We start from the raw sequence: 22,854 nt of genomic DNA, 5'->3' as shown, positions 1-22,854 counted from the left end.
AGGCTCTGATTCTGATCTTTCAGCCTTTATCCCGAATGTCATTCAGGTTGATGCTGCAGCTTCTGGGGCTGATGGCCTCCTGCATCCTTCTGGTGCATCACACCTGGTGGCGGATGCGGGTTCTGCAGTGGGACCTGAAGTTTCAGTGTGCCCAGCATCAGGGCAACTTGTCCGACCATGTCTTGATCTCGGAGGGCACTGCAAGACAGTTGCAGTGGTGGCTCACGGACCGTGATTGGGTCAGCGGCAGATCTCTCTCCCTATCCCAACCGGAGCATGTAGTTGTGACGGACACGTCCCTCCAGGGCTGCGGGGGCCACATGGGAGAGGCGGAGATCAGAGGCCTCTGGTCTCTGGTGGAGTCCCGGCTCCACATCAACCTTCTGGAGCTTTGGGCGATCTGGCTTGCACTGAAGGCATTCCTCCCCTCTGTCCGGGGGAGGGTAGTGCAGGTGTTTACGGACAACAACACCGCCATGTGGTACTGCAACAAACAGGGCGGGGTGGAGTCGTGGTCCCGAAGCCAGGAGGCTCTGCGCCTCTGGCAGTGGCTGGAACATCAGGGCGTGACCCTGGTGGTTCAACACCTGGCAGGGTCCCTGAACTCCAGGGCGGACGAACAAAGCCGTTGGTGCATGATGGATCACGAATGGGGTCTCAACTCGGACATGGCGGAAGGCCTCTTTCAGCAGTGGGGAGAGCCTTGGTTAGATCTATTCGCCACAGAAGAGAACACGCAATGTCATCAGTTCTGCGAGTTGGAATTTCCAAGGCAGCACTCGCTCGGAGACGCTTTTCGGCGCGAGTGGAGTTGCGGTCTGTTGTACGCCTTTCCGCCTATACCACTTCTGCCCAGAGTGCTGAAGAAGATGAGGCGCGACCGGGCCCAGGTTATCCTTGTGGCTCCGGACTGGGCACGAAGATATTGGTATCCAGAGCTACTCGGCATGTCTGTCGATCCCCCAATTCGTCTGCCTCTTCTGTCGCAGCAGCAGGGGACGGTCCTCCACCCAAACCTGTCCACTCTCCACCTCCATGCTTGGAGATTGAGCGGCGACAGTTGAGGCTATTTGACTTGCCTCCTGAAGTTTGTAATGTGATTCTGGCAGCCAGGCGTCCCTCCACTAAGTCGGTATACGAATGCTGGTGGAACAGATTTATGGCATGGTGCACAGCAAAGGCTGTGTATTCACTCTCTGCCCCCCTTTCTGAGGTTCTCCTCTTCCTTCTTTCTCTTGCCCAGCAGGGCTCTGCTCTGGGCACTATCAAGGGCTACCTTTCTGCCCTTTCTGCCTTCTTAAGGCTACCTGATCAGCCTTATCTGTTCAAGTCCTCGATTGTTAACAGATTCTTGAAGGGCATCACTCATATGTTTCCTCCTGTTCCTTTCGTGATGCCCCAGTAGGACTTGAACCTGGTTCTAACTTACCTGATGTGCGCTCCCTTTGAGCCGCTTCATAACTGTCCTCTCCGTCTACTTACACTTAAGACTGCTTTCCTGGTTGCCATCACCTCTGCCAGGAGGGTGAGTGAGCCCCAGGCTCTTTCCTCTAAACCTCCTTTCCTTTCTGTCCATCCGGACAAGGTTGTGTTGTGGACAAAACCCTCTTTCCTGCCCAAGGTAGTCACAGCCTTCCACAATGGGCAGTCCATCACCTTGCCCACCTTCTTTCCGCCTCCGCATCCCTTGAAAGAGGAAGTGAGGCTCCACCGTCTGGACCCAAAACCTGCGCTCTCTTACTATCTGGATCGCACACGCCACTTCCGGGTGGATGACCAACTCTTTGTTGGTTGGGTGGGCGCTAAGAAAGGACGGGCGGTGCACAAGCGGACCATCTCTCGTGGATCATGTTGTGCATCCAGGCGTGCTACTCTTTGGCTAAAAAGGAACCTCCTGTTGGGCTGAGGGCCCACTCCACTCGAACAACAGCGACTACTATTGCCCTGGGCCGAGGAGTCCCCTTGCAGGACATTTTTCAGGCAACTATGTCGGCCTCGCAGCACATGTTCGCAAGACACTACTGCCTGGACAGCCATGTCCAGGGATGGCTTCTTTGGCCGTTCCGTCCTCCAGGACTTTCTGGTGTGATTATTGGTTCGCAGACCCACCACCGGGATTGGTATTGCTGGGGTATCTATTCTAAGGTAAGGAATCTATCACTAATGTGTCTCTTTCAGATGCACAAGTTACTACTTGTGTAATGATATATCTGTAAGAGACATTAGTTAGTGATAGATTCCTTACCGACCCACCCATCTTCCCCGTTCTGCAAACCGATATCTGGGGTTACGGTCATCTCCTTTCAGGGCCCAAGTTTCATGGCACCAGTGTTGGTTTTTATCATGGCTCTGCGTTTCTGGCGCGGAAAAGCTGTGTATAAGAACTGACGTCAGCGCGCGGAGGCGGCGTCTTAAGTACTCGGACGACGTCATCACGGCGCCGAAGACTGACGCAGAGCCGCGGACGACGCCTACCAACGCGCATGGGTACTGCTACGCAAAAAAATTCCGGATCCAGTCTGACGCCTGGGGATATTCTAAGGTAATGAATCTATCACTAACTAATGTCTCTTACAGATATATCGTTACACAAGTAGTAACTTGTGCTACAGGGCTAGAGTATGCAGTATTGTGCCTAGGCGAATGTGATTATCTTTGCAGGACCTCTCATTCCTTAGGTTAGCAAAGTAGTCCAACCCTTTTATTTTGCTGCATACCACTTTAAGGGATGACCTGATCCATGCTATGGTTAGCCCTGTAACACTCATGAAGTCTTTGAGGCAACAGTGTAGGATGCCATGATCAAAAGTGTTGTAAGTTATAAAGAGGTTTAATATTATTAATGCTGCCGGTTGGGTCTCAACAAGGGCTATTAGTATCCTTTCACATATGTTGCTGCATGTCAATTCTGTGCCTTTTTCTGATATAAGACCAGGGTTGGAACTCTGATTTTAGAGAAGGGTCCAATCCTTAAATCTCTGACATGGTCCTGATTTCAATCATTTTCAGTGATCACTTTGTAGAACATGTCACATTTGCTGCATACATGTTTTTGTTGCATCTAGCTCCATCCTTGAGGTCGGAAAGTGAGAGTGACTACTCCGCCTCAGGCTCTGAAGGGGAATCAACAGAGGAGCGGGATGAGAAAACCAGTGATGTGGTGACTAATCAAAAGACTCCCAGCAAGACACCAACAACAATAGCTCCCAACAAAACACCATCCAAGAAATCAAAGCATGCTGCTGCGGTGAGTAGACTGCATGCAGGATTTTCTTTACCGAAGAGCAGTCATTTGAAATCAAACATTGCCAAAGTTGTTTACTCTTAGAATTGCCTTTTCTGTGCTGGTTCGTTGAGCATGGAGGTCTGGTAATATTTTTGTCAGGTCACTGTGTTCCTTGGGTGGCACCATCAATCCGAACCTATCCAGGTAGTATATTAGTGCTACTATACACTCACAGTAACCGAAAGGAGCACCCCTTTTCCAACATTTACTGCTCGTTTTACCTCTGTATCAAACACTAAAAGTGAACATTGGGCTTAAATGAATGAGACAACCTCATTAACAATGGTGTACAGATCATTTTATGGAATATTTTTTTTTACTTTGAGTAAAATGAACCGAGAACTAATTTGCATGCAGTTCTGTATTGAGATGTTGGAAGGTGTACTTGTGAGAAGTTGGCCCGATATGCAACGTTCGCTATTCTAGCGACCGCTATGTATCGTTCCAACGACCCTTATGGTGTTTGGTTGTAAGTCAACCTATAGACCAGCTATCCTAGTAGCGTGGATACGAGCAGTCTAAGGCTAAAGACTCGAGAGGGCGCGTTAAGCCAGCTGTTTACCACACATGTACCCCTTGAACACCCAGTGAAAGGACACCACACAAGTGTTATGAAAATAAACAATATATTTATTAAGAATCACAACAGCCCTGTACTCTTTATGAGGACAGGGTACTAAGCACAAACCAAATCTCTTTAGTAAATACTTCAAGTGCACAGTTTAAAACAAGTGTCCGGGGACACGAAAGGTTAAGGCAAGTCGGAAGCGAGGGACTCGGGACCCTAGAGTAAGGAGGCTATGCAGGCACTGAAATGCCGAGTTACCTAGCCACGAGGGCTGCGGCTGCAAGTCTTACAGGCGTCGGGGTCTTCGCTGACGAGCCAGGAGCCGGAAGAAAAGGAGTTGCTGGCCGGCGACCAGTGATGAATAGTTCGTAGAGATCCAAGCCTGGATCGGAGATTGATGAAACCTGAAAGCAGAGGGGACCAAGTTCGTACTACTAGCCAGTAGTCAGAGGGTACCAGGAAGGCACCAGTTGGCCGTCACCTCGACCAGGTGAGTGGGCGACGCTAGGCTCTGCAGTCTCACGGACCAGGAGGCGTTGTCGGCGACCACGGTGGAGGTGCGAGCTGTCCCACGACGGATGTCGCTGTCGGCGTCTTGAGTGGACCAGGAGGGTCCGGGGTGCTTCTCGAAAAGATGGAAGCAAGGGCCAGTCTGGAGCAACCAGACCGGCAGTGTTGATTTTCGGATGTCGTCACAGAAGGACACGAGCCAACGGCTAGTGACCAGACAACGTGCTGAGCAGCGAGCAGAAGGGCCCCACGCAGATCGTGGAGATGCTGGGAGACTGCACTTCGGTGCTGGAGCGGCTCAGGGTCGGGGCTTCTCGGACCCCAGAGCACTCACCAGAGAGTTACCTCGATGGTCGTGCTGGTTAAGAGCGTGCAGGTTCTGATGATGGCCGGTCCCTCGAGGTCTCGTCGCACCCACAGATCACAGCTGAGCTGATGACGTGGGTAGAGGTCAGAGGTGCCAGGGAAGCCGGTTCTCGTCGAGCTGGGCCGTCGGATTCCTTGAGGAAGGACTTACAGCAAACCGCAGAGTTCTTAGATGGTGCCCGCTGATGCAGGGTGACTACTCCTTAGTCACAAGGGAGAAATCTTAAGAAGAGTCTTGAAGTCCTTTCGTAGAAAGTATTCTTGATTCAAAGATGATCTAATTTGGAAGGGTCCCCGCTCCGGCCTTTATTCTAAAGAAAGGGGTGGGTACATGACTAGGTCCTACCCTAAGGGTGGGACCAGGAAGGGGGGTAGTTACGCCCCTCTCCCCTGCCGGACTTTCCCCAGGCCAGGGCTGTCGCCCCTGGAACTGGTTCTAACCGGCAGATGCGTAGTGAGCACCGGGGTGCCACTCCGCAGTCACCTTCTCGCAAAAGCCCTACCTACCCAGAATACACAAACCCTGTCTGGGACGGTGCGAACACCGCCCTCGACAGGAAACCCTTTGTCCAAGTGCTCCTCGCTGGAAGGACTCCCAGCAGCAGGAGGTCAGACTCGTGTCTGTGGTGGCAGCCTCCATTTTGTGGAGCTGAGGCTTTCGTTAACTTTAACCGGGGTTCACAGTTACGTACATGTCGTGTCCCTCTAGAAGGGCGGAATGCTAACCTCGTCGCCAGGGTTGGTGAGAGGGCAGCATCCCGATTCGTATGACACCTTACTCGACATGTCTTGATAACGCGACACCGAAGTTACCGTTATGGTACGCGTTATCATGGAACAGCCATTGGGTCTTGATTCCGCAAGCTGCAACCGGGCTCGGCTCGGGCCAGAGCTTAGTTCACACGAGCCCATGCACTCTGCCTTCAGGATTGTCAAGGCCTGCCATAGGAGTGACTGATAGGAACTCGGGTGTCCATTGGAGGGTTAGATATAGTGCTACTATATCTAAAGCAAAGGGTGATTACACGACTTTGCCCCAGCTGTCATGCAGCCAGTTGTGTCAGATTTAGGAGGCCAGCCAGGGGTGGCATAATACATGCTGCAGCCCCTGGCGGCCCTGGGTACACCTATGCCCTGAGTTACAGGGTCTGATAAGGTGGCCCAGTACCAATTGGTAAATGCACCTAGGGTACATCTCGTAATTTAGAAAGAGAACAGCCAGGCTGTGGGTCTGATTGGCAGGCCCACAGCCAGAGGAAGTCGTAAACCAGTGAAACAAAAGCAAAAAATCTGGGTGATCATGGGATTGCAGACCCTACTCTCCTACATGACCCCCCCCCAAACGTCGGAACAACTAACTAACCTTGACCAGGTGAGTCTTCTTGTTCTAAGTGGAAATATCTGGAGAGCCCATCGGCATTGCCATGATCAGTACCAGGTCTATGTTCCACTGTGAAGTCCATCCCCTGTAGGGAAATGGACCACCTAAGCAGTTTGGGGTTTTCACCCTTCATCTGATTTAGCCACAAGAGGGGCTTATGGTCGGTCTGAATCTTGAAGTGAGTGCCAAACAAGTATGGCCTCAGCTTCTTCAGGGCCCAAACCACAGCAAAGGCCTCCCTCTCAATAGCTGACCAATTCTTCTCTCTAGGGGTCAGCCGTCTGCTTATAAAAGCAATGGGCTGGTCTTGACCATCAAAATTCAGTTGAGAAAGAACAGCTCCCACACCCAACTCAGAAGCATCTGTTTGGACAATGAATGGTTTGGAGTAGTCCGGACTCTTGAGGATAGGCGCCGTGCACATGGCCTGCTTTAGGTCATCGAATGCTTTTTGACAGCTCGCTGTCCACTGAACCTTTTTTGGCATTTTCTTACTTGTCAGTTCATTTAATGGTGTCACGATGGAACCATAGTTCCTGACAAACTTCCGGTAGTAACCAGTCAGGCCCAAGAAAGCTCGAACCTGAGTCTGGGTGGTTGGAGGAGCCCAGTCCCTGATCGACTGTATCTTGCTCTCCAGTGGCTGAACCTGACCTCCACCTACAAGGTGGCCCAGGTATACAACCTGTGTCTGCCCTATCTGGCACTTGGTGGCCTTGATAGTGAGGCCTGCGGCTTGCAGCGCCTCCAATGTCTTCCGCAGGTGGACCAGGTGATCCTCCCAGGTGGAGCTAAAGACAGCAATATCGTCAAGATACGCCGCACAGAAGTCATCCAGCCCAGTAAGGACGTGATTCACCAACCGTTGGAAGGTGGCAGGTGCATTTTTCAGACCAAAGGGCATCACCACGAACTGATAATGCCCACCAGGGGTTGAAAATGCGGTTTTAGGCTTGGCGCCCTCAGCTAACCTGATTTGCCAATACCCAGCTGTCAGGTCAAACGTACTTAAGTAGTTGGCCGAAGCCAGCCTATCAATAAGCTCGTCTGCCCTTGGTATTGGGTGGGCGTCAGTCTTAGTGACTGCATTGAGACCCCTGTAGTCTATGCAGAACCTCATCTCTCTCTTACCACCCTGGGTGTGAGGTTTCGGCACTAGAACTACGGGACTAGCCCAAGGGCTATCCGAGGGTTCAATGACTCCCAGCTCCAACATTTTCTGCACTTCACTTTTGATGCAGTCTCTAACGTGATCAGGCTGCCTGTAGATTTTACTCTTTACGGGCAAGCTGTCACCAGTGTCGACCTCATGGGTGCACCAATCGGTCTGACTGGGTGTCAGAGAAAACAGATGTCGGAACGACTGAAGAACCTGTTTACAGTCGCTCTGTTGATGTTCAGAGAGGCTGCCACAAAAGACAACACCATCTACCGAGCCATCGTCAGGATTCTGAGAGAGCAGGTCGGGGAGAGGGTCACTCTCCTCTTCCTGTCCCTCATCTAGGGCCATGAGCAAACTCATGTCCTTCCTGTCGACATATGCTTTTAGCCTGTTGACATGAAGCACCCTGTGGGGGCTCCGGGGAGTTCCCAGGTCGACCAGGTAGGTGACCTCTCCCTTTTTCTCCAGGATGGTGTGGGGCCCGGACCATTTGTCCTTGAGTGCTGCTGGGGCCACTGGCTCCAACACCCACACCTTCTGTCCGGGCTGGTAAACAGTCAAGACAGCCTTTTGGTCATGCCAAGCTTTTTGGAGTTCTTGGCTGGCCTTAAGGTTTTCGGATGCCTTCTCCATGTATTCAGCCATCCGCGAGCGGAGGCCGAGCACATAGTCCACTATGTTGGCTGCAGGCTTTTTGAGAGGTCTCTCCCATCCTTCCTTCACCAAACACAGGGGTCCTCTTACAGGATGCCCGTACAAAAGTTCAAAAGGGCTGTAGCCAACCCCCTTCTGCGGGACTTCTCTGTAGGCGAACAAGAGGCAGGGGATCAGGACGTCCCATCTACGCCGAAGCTTTTCCGGTAGTCCATGAATCATCCCCTTTAGGGTCCTGTTGAATCTCTCAACAAGCCCATTGCATTGTGGATGATAGGGTGTAGTGAACTTGTAGTTGACACCACATTCCTTCCACATAGCAGTTAAGTAGCCCGACATAAAGTTTGCACCTCTGTCGGAGACGACCTCCTTAGGGAAGCCCACTCTGGAGAATACTCCAACTAGGGCTCTTGCCACAACAGGTGCTGTAGTGGTCCTAAGGGGAATAGCTTCAGGATACCTGGTGGCATGGTCCACTACCACCAGTATAAACTTGTGCCCTGATGCTGTCGGTGGTTCCATGGGACCGACGATGTCGATCCCCACCCGTTCAAAGGGCACCCCCACCACAGGCATTGGTATAAGGGGGGCCTTTGTCGTGCCACCTGACTTACCACTGGCTTGGCAAGTGACACAGGAGCGGCAAAACTCCTTGGTATCTTCGTTCATATGAGGCCAGTGAAAGTGCGAGACAAGCCTGTCCCACGTTTTCGTCTGGCCTAAGTGACCTGCTAAGGGAATCTCGTGGGCCAAGGTAAGTAGGAAACCACGCTGAGACAAGGGGACGACCAGCCTCCTGGTCATGCCAGGCTTGGGGTCTCTTGACTCAGTGTACAGGAGTCCATCTTCCCAGTATACCTTGTGGGTACCTGTGGCGTTCCCAGCAGCCTCAGCAGCAGCCTGCTGTCTGAGGGGTTCAAGAGAAGGGCAGTCTAACTGGTCCTTCCCCAGGTCTTCCCTTGAGGGTCCCCCTGAGCCCAAGAATTCAACTTGATCAAGTTCGAACTCTCTCGGCTCAGTTTCCCTCAATTCCTGTAGGTCAGCCTCCTCTGAGACTTGATCCTCGACCTGGGGCAAGGGGGAAGGCGCGGCCTTAACCCTACTGCTCTTTTTCTTGGGAGGTGTCTGGTCCGTTGTTCCAGGATCCAGCACCTGTTCAGTGGGGCACTTCCTGACCTGTGACCTTGTCACAGCGAACACATGTGCTGGCAAACCTAACATTTCCATGTGAGTCCGATGCTCCACTTCTGACCATTGTGACGACTCCAAATCATTGCCCAACAAACAATCCACTGGGAGGTCTGGACTAACTACAACCTTCTTTTGGCCAGTTACCCCTCCCCAGGAGAAAGCTACAATTGCCATACTGTGATTGGTAGTGACATTGCTTGCATTGGTCACCAGGAATTCTGTACCTGGCATGATCTGTCCAGGGTCCACAAAGTTAGGCGTCACCATGGTGACGCTGGCACAAGTGTCCCTATAGGCCTGAGCCATCTTTCCATTTATAAAAGGCGTCTGTCTGTATTTGCCCAACGTATTGGGGCTTACGTCAGGGGACACGTCCACGTCCCCTGTACTGACAAGGACAGCCTGAGTGAGTGTGCCAACTAAGTTGTCACGCCCCTCAGAACCCAGGGTTAACCCTACTAACCCCTTGGGAGGTGCACTACCACTGCTGACTGTACTAGGGGGCACAGGTGCCTTAGGGGCTGCAGTGGCAGGAGTCTGCCCTCCTCCTTTCTTGGTGCACTCACTAAACCAGTGAGATTTACTTTTACAGTACTGGCACCATCGTTTGGATTGGCCTTCTTTCTTCTTTTGGGGAGCCTGACCCCCACCCTCTTTGGGTTGTTGGGGACCTGTCGAAGACTTCTGGTCATTTTGTTCCCCCTTAGAATCTTTACCCTTCTGGTCTGCTTTCTTCTGACCACCTTGATTCTGGCCCTGGTTCTGTTTAACTCTCGTACGAACCCATTTGTCTGCCTTCTGCCCCAATTCTTGGGGAGAGGTCAGATCCGAGTCGACAAGATGCTGATGCAACAACTGGTTCTGACAATTGTTTAAAATCTGTTCTCTCATCATCAAATTGTACAATCCTTTGTAATCAGCAACCTTACTGCCCAGCAACCAGCCCTCAAAAGCCTTAGTGGCACAATCGACAAAATCAGACCAATCTTGAGACTGCGTTTTCTGGGTATCCCTGAACAGCACCCTGTACTGCTCAGTGGTTAGGCCGAACCCTTCAACGAGTGTATTCTTCAAGACTTGGTAATTGTTAGCGTCCTCTACCCTTGTGGTGAGGAGCTTGTCTCTTCCTTTGCCTTCAAAGGAGAGCCACAAGATAGCTGCCCACTGACTCTGGGGAACACCTTGCACCGTGCAGGCCCTCTCCAAAGCAGTAATCCATTTGTGGATGTCGTCCCCTTGTTTAAAGGGGGGCACTATCTTCCCAAGGTGTTTCGTATCGAAACTCTTTTCCCTATTACTAGGTACATTGCTGCCACCAGTGGGGACTGCCCCACTTAACTGTTGCTCTCTAGCAAAAGCAAGCTTTTCTTTGGCCAGGGCAAGTTCTTCCCTTTCAATCCTCAGATTAGCCGCCTTTTCCTTAGCTTCGTACACTCTCCTCTGAGGGGACGTCATCCCTCTTTGAGAAGAGTTGCGAGAGCCATTGGTTCGAACGGATCTGTTAGAGCCTCTTGATAGAGACCTAACTCGTCCATTCCCAATGTTAAGCGTACCTGACAGTAGCGCCGGGGGTCCCCCAGTACCACTATCATGTCTGCTTAAGTTGGACCGTGTCAGTCTGCCGACTTCTACCTGTCCCTTATCTGCCTCGTCCCCAGAGAGATCCTCATCCTCATCCTCATCCTCCTCGCCGTCTTCGTTCTCAGTTGCGAGGTGTATGAGGTCAGGATCGCCCCGGGTTCCCTCGAGGGGAGGCATGCCTCCTTCTGGATTAGAAGGGCTAAGAAGCTTCTCAGCCTTTCTGGCATCATAAGTCTCTAGGAGACCAATCAGAAAGGAGGTGGTGGGGTTAGCCCCTTGCTTAATCTTCCTAGAGGTACATACTTGTCTTAAGTCGTGGAAGTTAAGCGCAGTATATCTTGACGGGATGACCTGTGGAGGGTCAACTGACACCAGGGGAGACTCAGTGTTTCCTCCTGTGACCGACATACTGCTTCTAGTGTGGTGTAAGTGATGCACCTACCTACACTATGTGTTTACCTACTTTTCCCTTGCTAAGAGTTGTAGCCAAGGTGTGCTAAGCCTTGAGGAGCTACAACAGCTGGTTCAGTAGAACTCAGAGTATTCTAAGCTTTAGTTATATGTACTAACAGTACTTGTGTGATCTTTCAACAAGATATTCTTAGGATACGTGTGGTAAAACAACAGCAAGCTCAAATCCCAACCGCTGCTCACCAATGTGAGAAGTTGGCCCGATATGCAACGTTCGCTATTCTAGCGACCGCTATGTATCGTTCCAACGACCCTTATGGTGTTTGGTTGTAAGTCAACCTATAGACCAGCTATCCTAGTAGCGTGGATACGAGCAGTCTAAGGCTAAAGACTCGAGAGGGCGCGTTAAGCCAGCTGTTTACCACACATGTACCCCTTGAACACCCAGTGAAAGGACACCACACAAGTGTTATGAAAATAAACAATATATTTATTAAGAATCACAACAGCCCTGTACTCTTTATGAGGACAGGGTACTAAGCACAAACCAAATCTCTTTAGTAAATACTTCAAGTGCACAGTTTAAAACAAGTGTCCGGGGACACGAAAGGTTAAGGCAAGTCGGAAGCGAGGGACTCGGGACCCTAGAGTAAGGAGGCTATGCAGGCACTGAAATGCCGAGTTACCTAGCCACGAGGGCTGCGGCTGCAAGTCTTACAGGCGTCGGGGTCTTCGCTGACGAGCCAGAAGCCGGAAGAAAAGGAGTTGCTGGCCGGCGACCAGTGATGAATAGTTCGTAGAGATCCAAGCCTGGATCGGAGATTGATGAAACCTGAAAGCAGAGGGGACCAAGTTCGTACTACTAGCCAGTAGTCAGAGGGTACCAGGAAGGCACCAGTTGGCCGTCACCTCGACCAGGTGAGTGGGCGACGCTAGGCTCTGCAGTCTCACGGACCAGGAGGCGTTGTCGGCGACCACGGTGGAGGTGCGAGCTGTCCCACGACGGATGTCGCTGTCGGCGTCTTGAGTGGACCAGGAGGGTCCGGGGTGCTTCTCGAAAAGATGGAAGCAAGGGCCAGTCTGGAGCAACCAGACCGGCAGTGTTGATTTTCGGATGTCGTCACAGAAGGACACGAGCCAACGGCTAGTGACCAGACAACGTGCTGAGCAGCGAGCAGAAGGGCCCCACGCAGATCGTGGAGATGCTGGGAGACTGCACTTCGGTGCTGGAGCGGCTCAGGGTCGGGGCTTCTCGGACCCCAGAGCACTCACCAGAGAGTTACCTCGATGGTCGTGCTGGTTAAGAGCGTGCAGGTTCTGATGATGGCCGGTCCCTCGAGGTCTCGTCGCACCCACAGATCACAGCTGAGCTGATGACGTGGGTAGAGGTCAGAGGTGCCAGGGAAGCCGGTTCTCGTCGAGCTGGGCCGTCGGATTCCTTGAGGAAGGACTTACAGCAAACCGCAGAGTTCTTAGATGGTGCCCGCTGATGCAGGGTGACTACTCCTTAGTCACAAGGGAGAAATCTTAAGAAGAGTCTTGAAGTCCTTTCGTAGAAAGTATTCTTGATTCAAAGATGATCTAATTTGGAAGGGTCCCCGCTCCGGCCTTTATTCTAAAGAAAGGGGTGGGTACATGACTAGGTCCTACCCTAAGGGTGGGACCAGGAAGGGGGGTAGTTACGCCCCTCTCCCCTGCCGGACTTTCCCCAGGCCAGGGCTGTCGCCCCTGGAACTGGTTCTAACCGGCAGATGCGTAGTGAGCACCGGGGTGCCACTCCGCAGTCACCTTCTCGCAAAAGCCCTACCTACCCAGAATACACAAACCCTGTCTGGGACGGTGCGAACACCGCCCTCGACAGGAAACCCTTTGTCCAAGTGCTCCTCGCTGGAAGGACTCCCAGCAGCAGGAGGTCAGACTCGTGTCTGTGGTGGCAGCCTCCATTTTGTGGAGCTGAGGCTTTCGTTAACTTTAACCGGGGTTCACAGTTACGTACATGTCGTGTCCCTCTAGAAGGGCGGAATGCTAACCTCGTCGCCAGGGTTGGTGAGAGGGCAGCATCCCGATTCGTATGACACCTTACTCGACATGTCTTGATAACGCGACACCGAAGTTACCGTTATGGTACGCGTTATCATGGAACAGCCATTGGGTCTTGATTCCGCAAGCTGCAACCGGGCTCGGCTCGGGCCAGAGCTTAGTTCACACGAGCCCATGCACTCTGCCTTCAGGATTGTCAAGGCCTGCCATAGGAGTGACTGATAGGAACTCGGGTGTCCATTGGAGGGTTAGATATAGTGCTACTATATCTAAAGCAAAGGGTGATTACACGACTTTGCCCCAGCTGTCATGCAGCCAGTTGTGTCAGATTTAGGAGGCCAGCCAGGGGTGGCATAATACATGCTGCAGCCCCTGGCGGCCCTGGGTACACCTATGCCCTGAGTTACAGGGTCTGATAAGGTGGCCCAGTACCAATTGGTAAATGCACCTAGGGTACATCTCGTAATTTAGAAAGAGAACAGCCAGGCTGTGGGTCTGATTGGCAGGCCCACAGCCAGAGGAAGTCGTAAACCAGTGAAACAAAAGCAAAAAATCTGGGTGATCATGGGATTGCAGACCCTACTCTCCTACAGTACTGAGCAGAGAAAGTATTGTTTTTGGTAGAGTAAGACGGAGTGGGGCACACATAGGTTCGCAAGCAGGCCTCCACGCTTGATGAATGTGTGACTATAGGAAAGTGCCTCCCCTTCCCATGTCCACTGATAAAAATAAGGTCAAATTAGGGCTGATGCAAACAGGTTAGTGACCCGAGGTATGAGGGCATTACATCTAGGCTTTTGTGTTGCCTCGTAGTGATCCCGTGAGCCCTGAGGAAGGTTATTGATCCTTATGGGCAAACGGATGGCCGAATCATGTAAGCAGATGTAAATAGATGCATGAAACATTAATTTCTAATGACATCCAATACTTTAAATTTTCTTCATGACAAAGTTACCTACTAAATTAAGAGAAAATATTTTCAGTAATACCTATACACATTTTTAAATATCTGCATTCATGTATTTATCCAGTTAAATTGATCTCTGAACTGGCCAATGTTGGTCTAGTCCATCTAGGGGGTATTTATCCTAAAAGTGGAGAGGACACCAATGAAGCCGCACAACACAAAGAAATATAGGTGAGGTGTCTTTTTTCAATATCTCGGGATGCTGTGAGCGATCAAGAGCAACATTCTCACATACCTGTAAGAAACCTGCATACCCTTAGTGTATATTTAAGGTTTAGCTTTTATCATCCTGTCCACAGATCTCATGGTATAAAAAGCTACATTTAACAGCTTTTGTGTGTTTCAGGCTGAACTGGTGGAGGAGTACTTTGAGGCTCACAGCACTTCAAAAGTCCTGACCTCTGATAGAACATTACAGAGGTTACAGACGCCAAAGCTTGATCAGGTAGGTTGTGTTGGTGCAGTACTCCTGGTATATTGTATTCAGAACTCATGTGTATGTATGTGTACGTGGGTCTGCACTTACTTATGCAGCTAACAGCAACAGTTAAACATGCCTAGGATACAAATTTCCAACAGTCACCTGGGAACTTTATTTGCAATGGATTTTAAGATACTTGTGCACTATTTGTTAATGTTCCCCTAGAAAAGACTCTGAAGGTCACCCGATGTGATAGCAGTTAATATGAGAACATATGAATAACCTGTTATGTGAAGTGTATTGAACAAGGAGCACCAATTGGTGGGATTTCATTACCTACTTGATGTTTCATCTAGTGTCAAAGTTCCATAAATGCAGGCATTGGATTCTGAAGTGTGTTTTTCCACATGTTTCTTACAAAATGCGGTAAACTTGTATATCCTTGCTAGACACACAAGCTCTAGCCTCTGTTGGGTCAAAGGGGTCCACCCTGAGTGCACTCTTCTTAACGTGGGTGACTATTGGCTTGTGATGGAACTAGTGGTAGCTGATTATAGTAGTATAGTACATAACTAGATCACCTAATTCCCACTGATTGTATGCATAAGCATGTGTGGCAGTGCTTGGGAAACATTGAAGTGGGGCACCCCTCTTGCTACACACATATAGAACTACTAGTTTTATTTGGTGCTCTTTGGGATTAGTGGAAGTCATTCAGAGACTGCTGTCCCTTCTCTCCCTGCCGTATGCAACCAAACTCACTACCACCCACCCCTACCTACTCCCATTCTTTCTTCAAAATCAAGTTCAAATTCACTTCTAAAAGAGAAAGAAGAGGGATAGATGTGTTTTGTTCTTCACTACCCCTGGCTAAACAATTTGTTGCAGTCCCTCATGTAATGTAGCTTGAGAAACCTTTACACAAATGAATGGCTAAAGGACGAAGCCAGCCTACTGCAGTGACGAGTAATTATATACCCGACCCCCCATTTGATTTGTGCTGCTGGAAGAAGTATGTTTGTGTGGGTTGTGAGAGACTGAGTGATAGACGGCTTAATCTTGTCAATTTTCTCTTTGAAAAATGAAATAGAGTGCACAGTTTCCCTCATTGGCATTATTTGGTGGAGTTGGTAGGAGGTTTTGTTAATAGTTTCATTAAAACAAAGGGTGTTTTTATGATTTAAGCATGGTTTAACTCCGAGTTACCAAATGAAGTTTTGGTTTCAAAGATTACTATCTTGGACTAATTCCTTCCAGTAAGGTTTTTTTTTGTAGAATTTTTTAATACAATGATTAACTTTTACATTGCACATGAATATGTTGGTGAATGTGATTATATACGGTAGTGATTGATACTTCAGCGCTATGATCTCTATACAACAGGTGAGGTAGGAGGTGAAGGGATAGAGGGCGGAGCACAAATATTACCCCTGTACCCATTCCATTTGCCCCATACTTGTGACCACTTTTTCGGGCTTCCCCTTGCCTCATATAAAAAGCATTTTTTGATTTTAAGATTCAGTCTTAACCCGAGAGCCTCTTTCATACTAAGGAGTACCCACTTCAAGTATTGTTCGATATGTGCACATTCTCATATTATATGTAGAAATGTACTCTCTTGACCACACTGCCATCTGCACCCAGGAGCCTCCCTACTGCTCATCTTAACCAGTGTTGGCTCAGTCACATATATCCTGTGGAGTATCTTTAGTTGCACCAACCTGATTCTGGCGGGGATCGCCACCTCTCCGGGAGAGGCCATTGCCTCCCGCTATTCATCTTCTTCCAATTCTGTTATGTCCCTCTCCCAACCCCTGCAGAGCTTTGCAAGGGGATCTTCAGCATTATTGATTAGCTTTTGGTAAGTTAGGGATATCGTTTTTGTGGGTATATAACCATCCAGGAAACTATCTTCCAGTGGCAAGGCCACCGGGGGGGGGTTCCCCCCCTGGAATCTGCATCCACAGGGCTTGCCGCACCTGTAGGTATCTAAAAGTTCTGTATTTGCCAACTCATATTCTCGTTGAAGGGAGGAAATAGACACAACCCCCCCCCCCTTCCACAGACCCTCCACCTTAGAAATCCCAATAATGTCCTTTCGATCAAAACCCTTCGTCTTTCGTTGTGTGCCCAGTTATTCTGAGCCCCACAGAGGGGTAGCCTGCGTGATTTTTTGGCCCCAGCCCATACTCCTAGTGGCAGTGTGCCACACCTGCACTGAAGACCTGGTGGGTCCAGTCAGTTTAAATGTTGTGGGTTTGGAATGGAGTGCCACAGTGTAGCACCCACCCGGTAGAAGCCATCTGTCCATTCTATAGCCATGGTCATCTCGCTGACGATATGTGCAGGGGTTGATGGCAGTTAGGTGGGCTGCCCAGTAGTAGTTTTTAATATCTGGGAGTCCTATTCCACCATCGTACCACCCCTCACCAATTTTGGAAGCGATATGCCGGGCTGCCCCTCCCAGAGTAATTCTCTCTGTACGCTCTCTACTGCTTTAAAGTATGCTGCCGGAACCAAATTAGGGAAATTTGGTAAGACTTCTAGAAAGCGTGGCAGTGACATCATTTTAAATATAGCGGCCCTTCCTAGCAATGATAGGGGGAGGGCCCTCCAACCCCCCACGTCTTGTTTTAGTTGTTGCAGTGGGGGTACAAGATTACGCTCGTAGCTGACTCTGGGATCGGTTGTTGTGTATATCCCTTACAATTTGAAGCTGCCTTTGGCTTCTTCCACTGGGCACTTCCAGGGCAAGGGGGGGAGTTTCCCGTTAAGTACACAGATCATTGGTTTATTCCAGTTAATAATGGTACCCGAATACTTCCCAAAATTGGTGAATATATTGAGAACCCTTTGCTGTCCGAAGCCAGGTCCAACAAAATATTGTCTGCATGAAGGGAAATGCAGTCCTCCCAGGCTTCTGCTCATCTCAACCCACTTATGATGGGGTCCATGCGAATCCATGTCGCAAGGGGCTCCAGTGTCAGTGCAAAGAGCAATGGGGACTGAGGGCAACCCTGTCTAGTCCCTCTCCCGAAGGAGAAGACTGACGCCTTTTTATTGTTTACGACGACTTGTGCTTGAGGCTCCGAATATCGAAGTATGACCCAACTGGTGAAATTAAAACCGACGCCCATCCTTCCCAAGAATGCAAAGAAGTATGGCCACTCTGTGGTATCGAAGGCCATCGTGGCATCTAAGGACACCAACACCACATCTTCTCTTATAGTACCCTTGCGCCCCAATACCCCAGGTAGCCTCCTCAAATTAAGTCCTGTGTTTCTGGAAGGCATAAACCCTGATTGGTCATGATGGAGGTATGGATTTCTTACGTTTTTAGCTCTAGGCAGTGTGAATAAATAAGCAACTCCTCCATTTTAGGGTTGTAATTGTATAGTTTAGCAATTCTTGAAGATTCTGGATGCATTGAAAGGAAACTAATATTTTATTAGAGAGAGTGTAGAGGTCGATGTGTCTGTAACATCTTACACCTGGTCTTTGCTTCTTCATTGGCCTTTGATTTTTGATTTTGTGTGGGTACGAGAAAATTATGCTGAGTTGTGGTCCAACCAGCTAATGGAGTGTGGGGTGCCTGCCTTAATTGAGGTTTAACTTGCAATTTCTAGCACAAGATCAGTCCTCTTTTACATTTTGGAAAGAGGTGAGCTGAGAAATTTCTGTGCAGAGTAAGAAAGCAGTCGTAAGATGAGAGCGTCATTTTGCTCACCAGTATAGCTTGAAAATACAGAGAGTGATGATGTTTGAAGAAATATGTTTTTCCACTTTCTTGTGCAAGTCATTTATCTTAAAGATTTAGTTGGCACCAGTAGGGTGGAAAATCGAGTTGAATCTGATGAGGAGTGAGTCCACTGTTTTCATTTTGCAAGACATTGGACAAAAGGAACATATTTATTTTTGATAATTTTGTATTGAATGGAACTTTTTTGAATGATTGCAACCCCCTCCAATTTTCCCATTGAGGTGTAGGCAGAAGACCGAATGTTCAGAAAAAATAGAGCTGTTCCAAAACCGACAAGAAACAACTTTGAGCCTTCTCTCATTTAAAGGTAGAATATTTAAGAAATTGTTAGTGATTACATTTCCTATCTCTATCTTGTGTTTTGCGGGGTATCTACAGTTATGATGGAGGCGATTGTAAGAAGTTTACACTGGGACTTACTTTTGATTGTCGACTGACTTTCAATACTGTTCCTTGGGTTGCAAATTCTTTTATTGGAAGTATGCTGTGGTTTCTTATTGCCTACAAAAGTAAAGTCTAGCCTAGGGTGAGAAGGGAATCATGGTGCTTGTGTTTTTTGGAGTCCAAGGAGTGAGCTCATGCTCTTTGGTCATGGAATTTTGTTGGATCGAGGAGTGGATGAATATTCCACCCAATTCTAGAGGAGAGTGAGCATGTAAGTGTGAATTAGCAGTGGTTACTAGAGATGACAAGCACATCCAGGACTTTCTCGGTCTTCAGAGATCAGACTTCTTTTGTGCAGTAGAGTCTATTTTACTTTGGAGTGTCTTCAGGTTTGTGTGCCTATCCATCTAGCCTCTGGAACCACTGGTATCTTTCCTATGAGGGTGAATTAGTAACTCTGAGGATGTTGGGCTGGTGGTGGTGGATGGCTCTATTGAACCATGCTGACAGTTGTCTGTAAGCATCCCAGAGAAGTAGGTGGGGGAAGGAATAGAGGGTGTGTTCAGGCTTTGTGAAAGGTTGTCTTGAAGGAAGGCAGAGTTCTTTGTGGGAGACCACTCGGTTGCCATGGTCTCTTGAGTGTGAGACAGTGCTTTAAGTGAGATGGGTTTTCCTGCACAGATGAAGAGGGCGTCAAAGCACTCTTCCGTACATAAAGGTGTTCTATGGAGAGTAGTTGGTCGGCATACTCACAAGTTTGTGACAGTGGCTCTGGGAGTATGTCTATCAAGTGGTTCTATTAGAGGTGGTGATAGAAGACGGGAGAAAAGGTACAAGTTGGGTGAGGTGAATTGTAGGGATTTCAAATAGGCTCTCTTTAGAGACGTAAAATTGAGGTTACATTGTTCCAGATTCAGGTTGGAGGATGGATTCCTAATTATCCCATTTATGTAGATAGATATCAAGATAATGTATCCGAAACATGGTGACAGAAAGACATGTAACTTACAGCCTAAAGGGATTTTGGATCTTTGAGATACATTCAGTTCCTTCTCAAATGACTCAAGCCACAGAGCGGCATTATGGAATGATAATATCTGGGTTGTTCTCAGAACTACTCAACAACACAACATTGAAGGTTAAGATAGATAGGGCACATTGAGTGGGCTTCTAGCTGGCTGGTTATAGGTGATCCTCTAGGGACGTACAGGCTAAATTACACTCTTTTATAGTAAAAGAAGCCATCCTACAGGTGCCCAAAAGGCAGAATCAGTCTCTCTCTTTCGAGGGGGCCGCTTGGTTTCTTTTCGAGGATATTGCCCCTGCAAAGCTGACCTGATATCAGCAAATCCGTCCAATACCAGACGAACTGCAATAAGACTGTATTAAATATTGCTGGACCTACCCTTGTGGATTGGCGCAACAAACCTCATCATGTCACAGAACTGGTATAGACTCTGACTCTCCTGCAGATACCAACCACTGAGGCCCGTCGCCTGGAGATGACCCATGGACTTCCTGAAGCAACTAAGCGGAATCTCAAAATACACGCCTATAGCTCTCGCAGTGTCTTTCCTGCTAACCTAAGAAGTGCAGATCTTATGGATGTTTGCATAATGCTTTAACTCAATGCTCTGCTTTGAAGCAGCATTAACGGTTTTTGACCTATTCGCCAGTCATTGTCATAATGCCTTGGTACTTTACTAATGTTTGCTATTTGGGACCTATTTTCCCACTTATTCTCTTAGTTAGGTTTTTTTGTTGGTGGCTGAAGAGCGCTTCTCTATGTCGACACAGACGGGTAGGTGGGGGGGGGGGATTGGGGAATGCTGAGGACAGGGGCCGGCAATAACATTGGATTGGGGTGAACTGCCTATTGGATACTGCAGATGTTATTATTTAGTTCCGTTCTGAGGGATCGCCTCTTAAGGGACAACCTAAGGAAAGCTGTCTGAGAATTCTTTCTATTTAATAACACCTGCGGCACGAACCCCTCTAACTACTCAAACACATTCAAGGTAGTATTACATGGGAAATGTATTGCACTTGTTTCAACGCTTAACAAACAGAGAGCAAAGGAGCACTTGACACTAGAAGAGGAGCTTCAACAGCTCGATCAGGCCCACAAAACCTCAGACACTAATCCTGCAGTGGAAAGTCACAGCATTGTGAGGGAAATTAAATGTGATTTACACTAACAGGATGGAACTTACTCTACTGCTCCTCAAATCCCTGTCCTATGAGCAAGATAATAAGGTGGGTTCCCATTTAGTTCGTCAACTCTGTGTCAAAAAGGAAAGAGAATATATAGATGATCTTATGCGAGATTCAAGAGTACTAGAGCGCGAAAGCCCATATATTCGACAAGTTTTACGAAAAACTATACACAGCTGAGCAAATCAACACGCAAGCCTAATGCAATTACCTGAATCTCCCATAGGTGTCCCCCCCTCCCAAAACAAGATTTTGAGTGAGTCCATTAGTGCAGATGAGGTCCAGCAAGCAAAATCCTGCCTGTAACTTCATAAGTCACCAGGAACAGGTGGCCTCACTGCCCAATTTTATAAGGCGTTCAACTCTGACACAGACCCACTCCTGACCATCCTGTTTAATTACATAGCAAATGCAAGTATGGTAGCCCCTTCGATGAGTTAAGCCCTAGTTACCGTCATATCAAAACCGGGTAAAAACCTCGATTCCTCTGGCTCCTATAAGACCATCGCTCTCCTCAACCTAAATACTCTATTAAAAAATCGTAGCTTTGCCGCTGAAGTCATTGATACCAGATTTGATCCATCGGATCAGTCTGGCATCATTAAGAGCCAACAGATGCAGGATAATGTGCGCAGCGTGCTCCATCTGATCACAAAAGTCGCTAATAAATAGACTCCCACAGTGCTGTTAGGGCTTGACACTGAGAAGCCCTTCTACAAAGTAGACAGGCACATTTTCTTTCATACAGCGTTTTGGTTTCTGTGACTCATTCATAACAATGATTCAGGCGAACTATACCACCCCATGGCCTAGAGAGTCTTAGTCAATGGGGTACGTTTGGATCTTTTTCAACTGGTAAAGGGGAGAAAGCAGTGCTGCCCTCTCTTCCCACTGATTTTTGCTCTCGGGATCAAGCCCTTGTCAGCTAAGATGTGGGCAACCCCAGCTATCAGAGGCCCAGGTTTTAGCTCAGTGGAGCATGAGATTTCTCTGTTTGCGGATGATGTGCTCTTGACACTCACCGCCCTCACTCATCTCTAGTGGACCTCCAGGAAGAATTGTGCACCTCTAAAATGGTAGCCGGCTTCCACACATCTTGATGCTGCCCAATGCGGCTATGGAAGCCCTGATAGTCTCTACCCTCTTCTATTGGGCCAAAAAAGACATCATATTTCTCGGCATCAAACATACCCCCAGATTGTCGGAACTCTACCGTGGCAGAATTACCACCATTATTCCAGCAACTGAAAGCAGATCTTAAACGATGGGTACATATGTATATCTCCTGGCTAGGACACATACCCGCCATTAAGATGACGGTTTTACCCAGGGTACTTTACCTTTTTAAGGGCCTTCCTATTGAGTTAAATAGGGAGTTAATACCGACGCTGCGAACCCTAGTCCACCGGTTTATTTTGCAGAATCTTGGGGCCAGCTTGCCGTTTAAACTGCTCCACCTACCAAAAGCTGCAGGGTTAGGCTCCCTGACTTCCAACTTTACCATAATGTGGCCTAACTCGGAGTTATCTCAGAAGGGTCACTGCCTTAGTCTGATAAACATTGACTGCACATGGACAAGTCCATAGTGGAGAGGGTCATCTGGAATATATTGTCGAAATCTAAATCAGACCCCACACAAAATGCCTACCTGAGTACCCCGACAAAAAGACACTTGAAGATTAATTCGACTGTGGACTGGACAATTCCTCCCCCACGTCCCCTCTTATATACGATACACTATAACCAGGCATTTCCTCCGGCTCTTCAAACAGGTCCTTTTGATGCCTAGAGAGAGGGAGGCTGCCTCACACACTCCGACCTCTTTCACAACATGGACATTTTAACATTCGAACATTACCAACGCAACTTTCAGCTTTCCAACTCTGAGCATTACAGTCAAAACACTGTGCGCTGCAACAGTAAGTCAGACTAGCCGCCACTAAAGAACTTATGCCTAT

At 48.7% G+C, this 22,854-nt stretch overlaps 1 protein-coding gene across 3 annotated transcripts in view; it reads left to right on the top strand.

The window, feature by feature from the left end:
- ORC2 (origin recognition complex subunit 2) overlaps positions 1-22,854 on the top strand; it is a 484,925-nt gene that overhangs the window by 224,414 nt on the left and 237,657 nt on the right. For all 3 annotated transcript variants that reach the window (XM_086955229.1, XM_086955227.1, XM_086955228.1), the window contains exons 8-9: positions 3,066-3,247; positions 14,464-14,562. In XM_086955229.1, the coding sequence (XP_086811355.1) occupies positions 3,066-3,247; positions 14,464-14,562 (281 nt within the window). The remainder of the gene's footprint in view (positions 1-3,065; positions 3,248-14,463; positions 14,563-22,854) is intronic.

The sequence above is a fragment of the Lissotriton vulgaris genome, chromosome 2_1 (genome assembly GCF_964263255.1).
Source record: "Lissotriton vulgaris chromosome 2_1, aLisVul1.2, whole genome shotgun sequence".
Classification (NCBI taxonomy): Eukaryota; Metazoa; Chordata; class Amphibia; order Caudata; family Salamandridae; genus Lissotriton; species Lissotriton vulgaris.
This window is presented reverse-complemented; position numbering and strand designations above follow the sequence as displayed.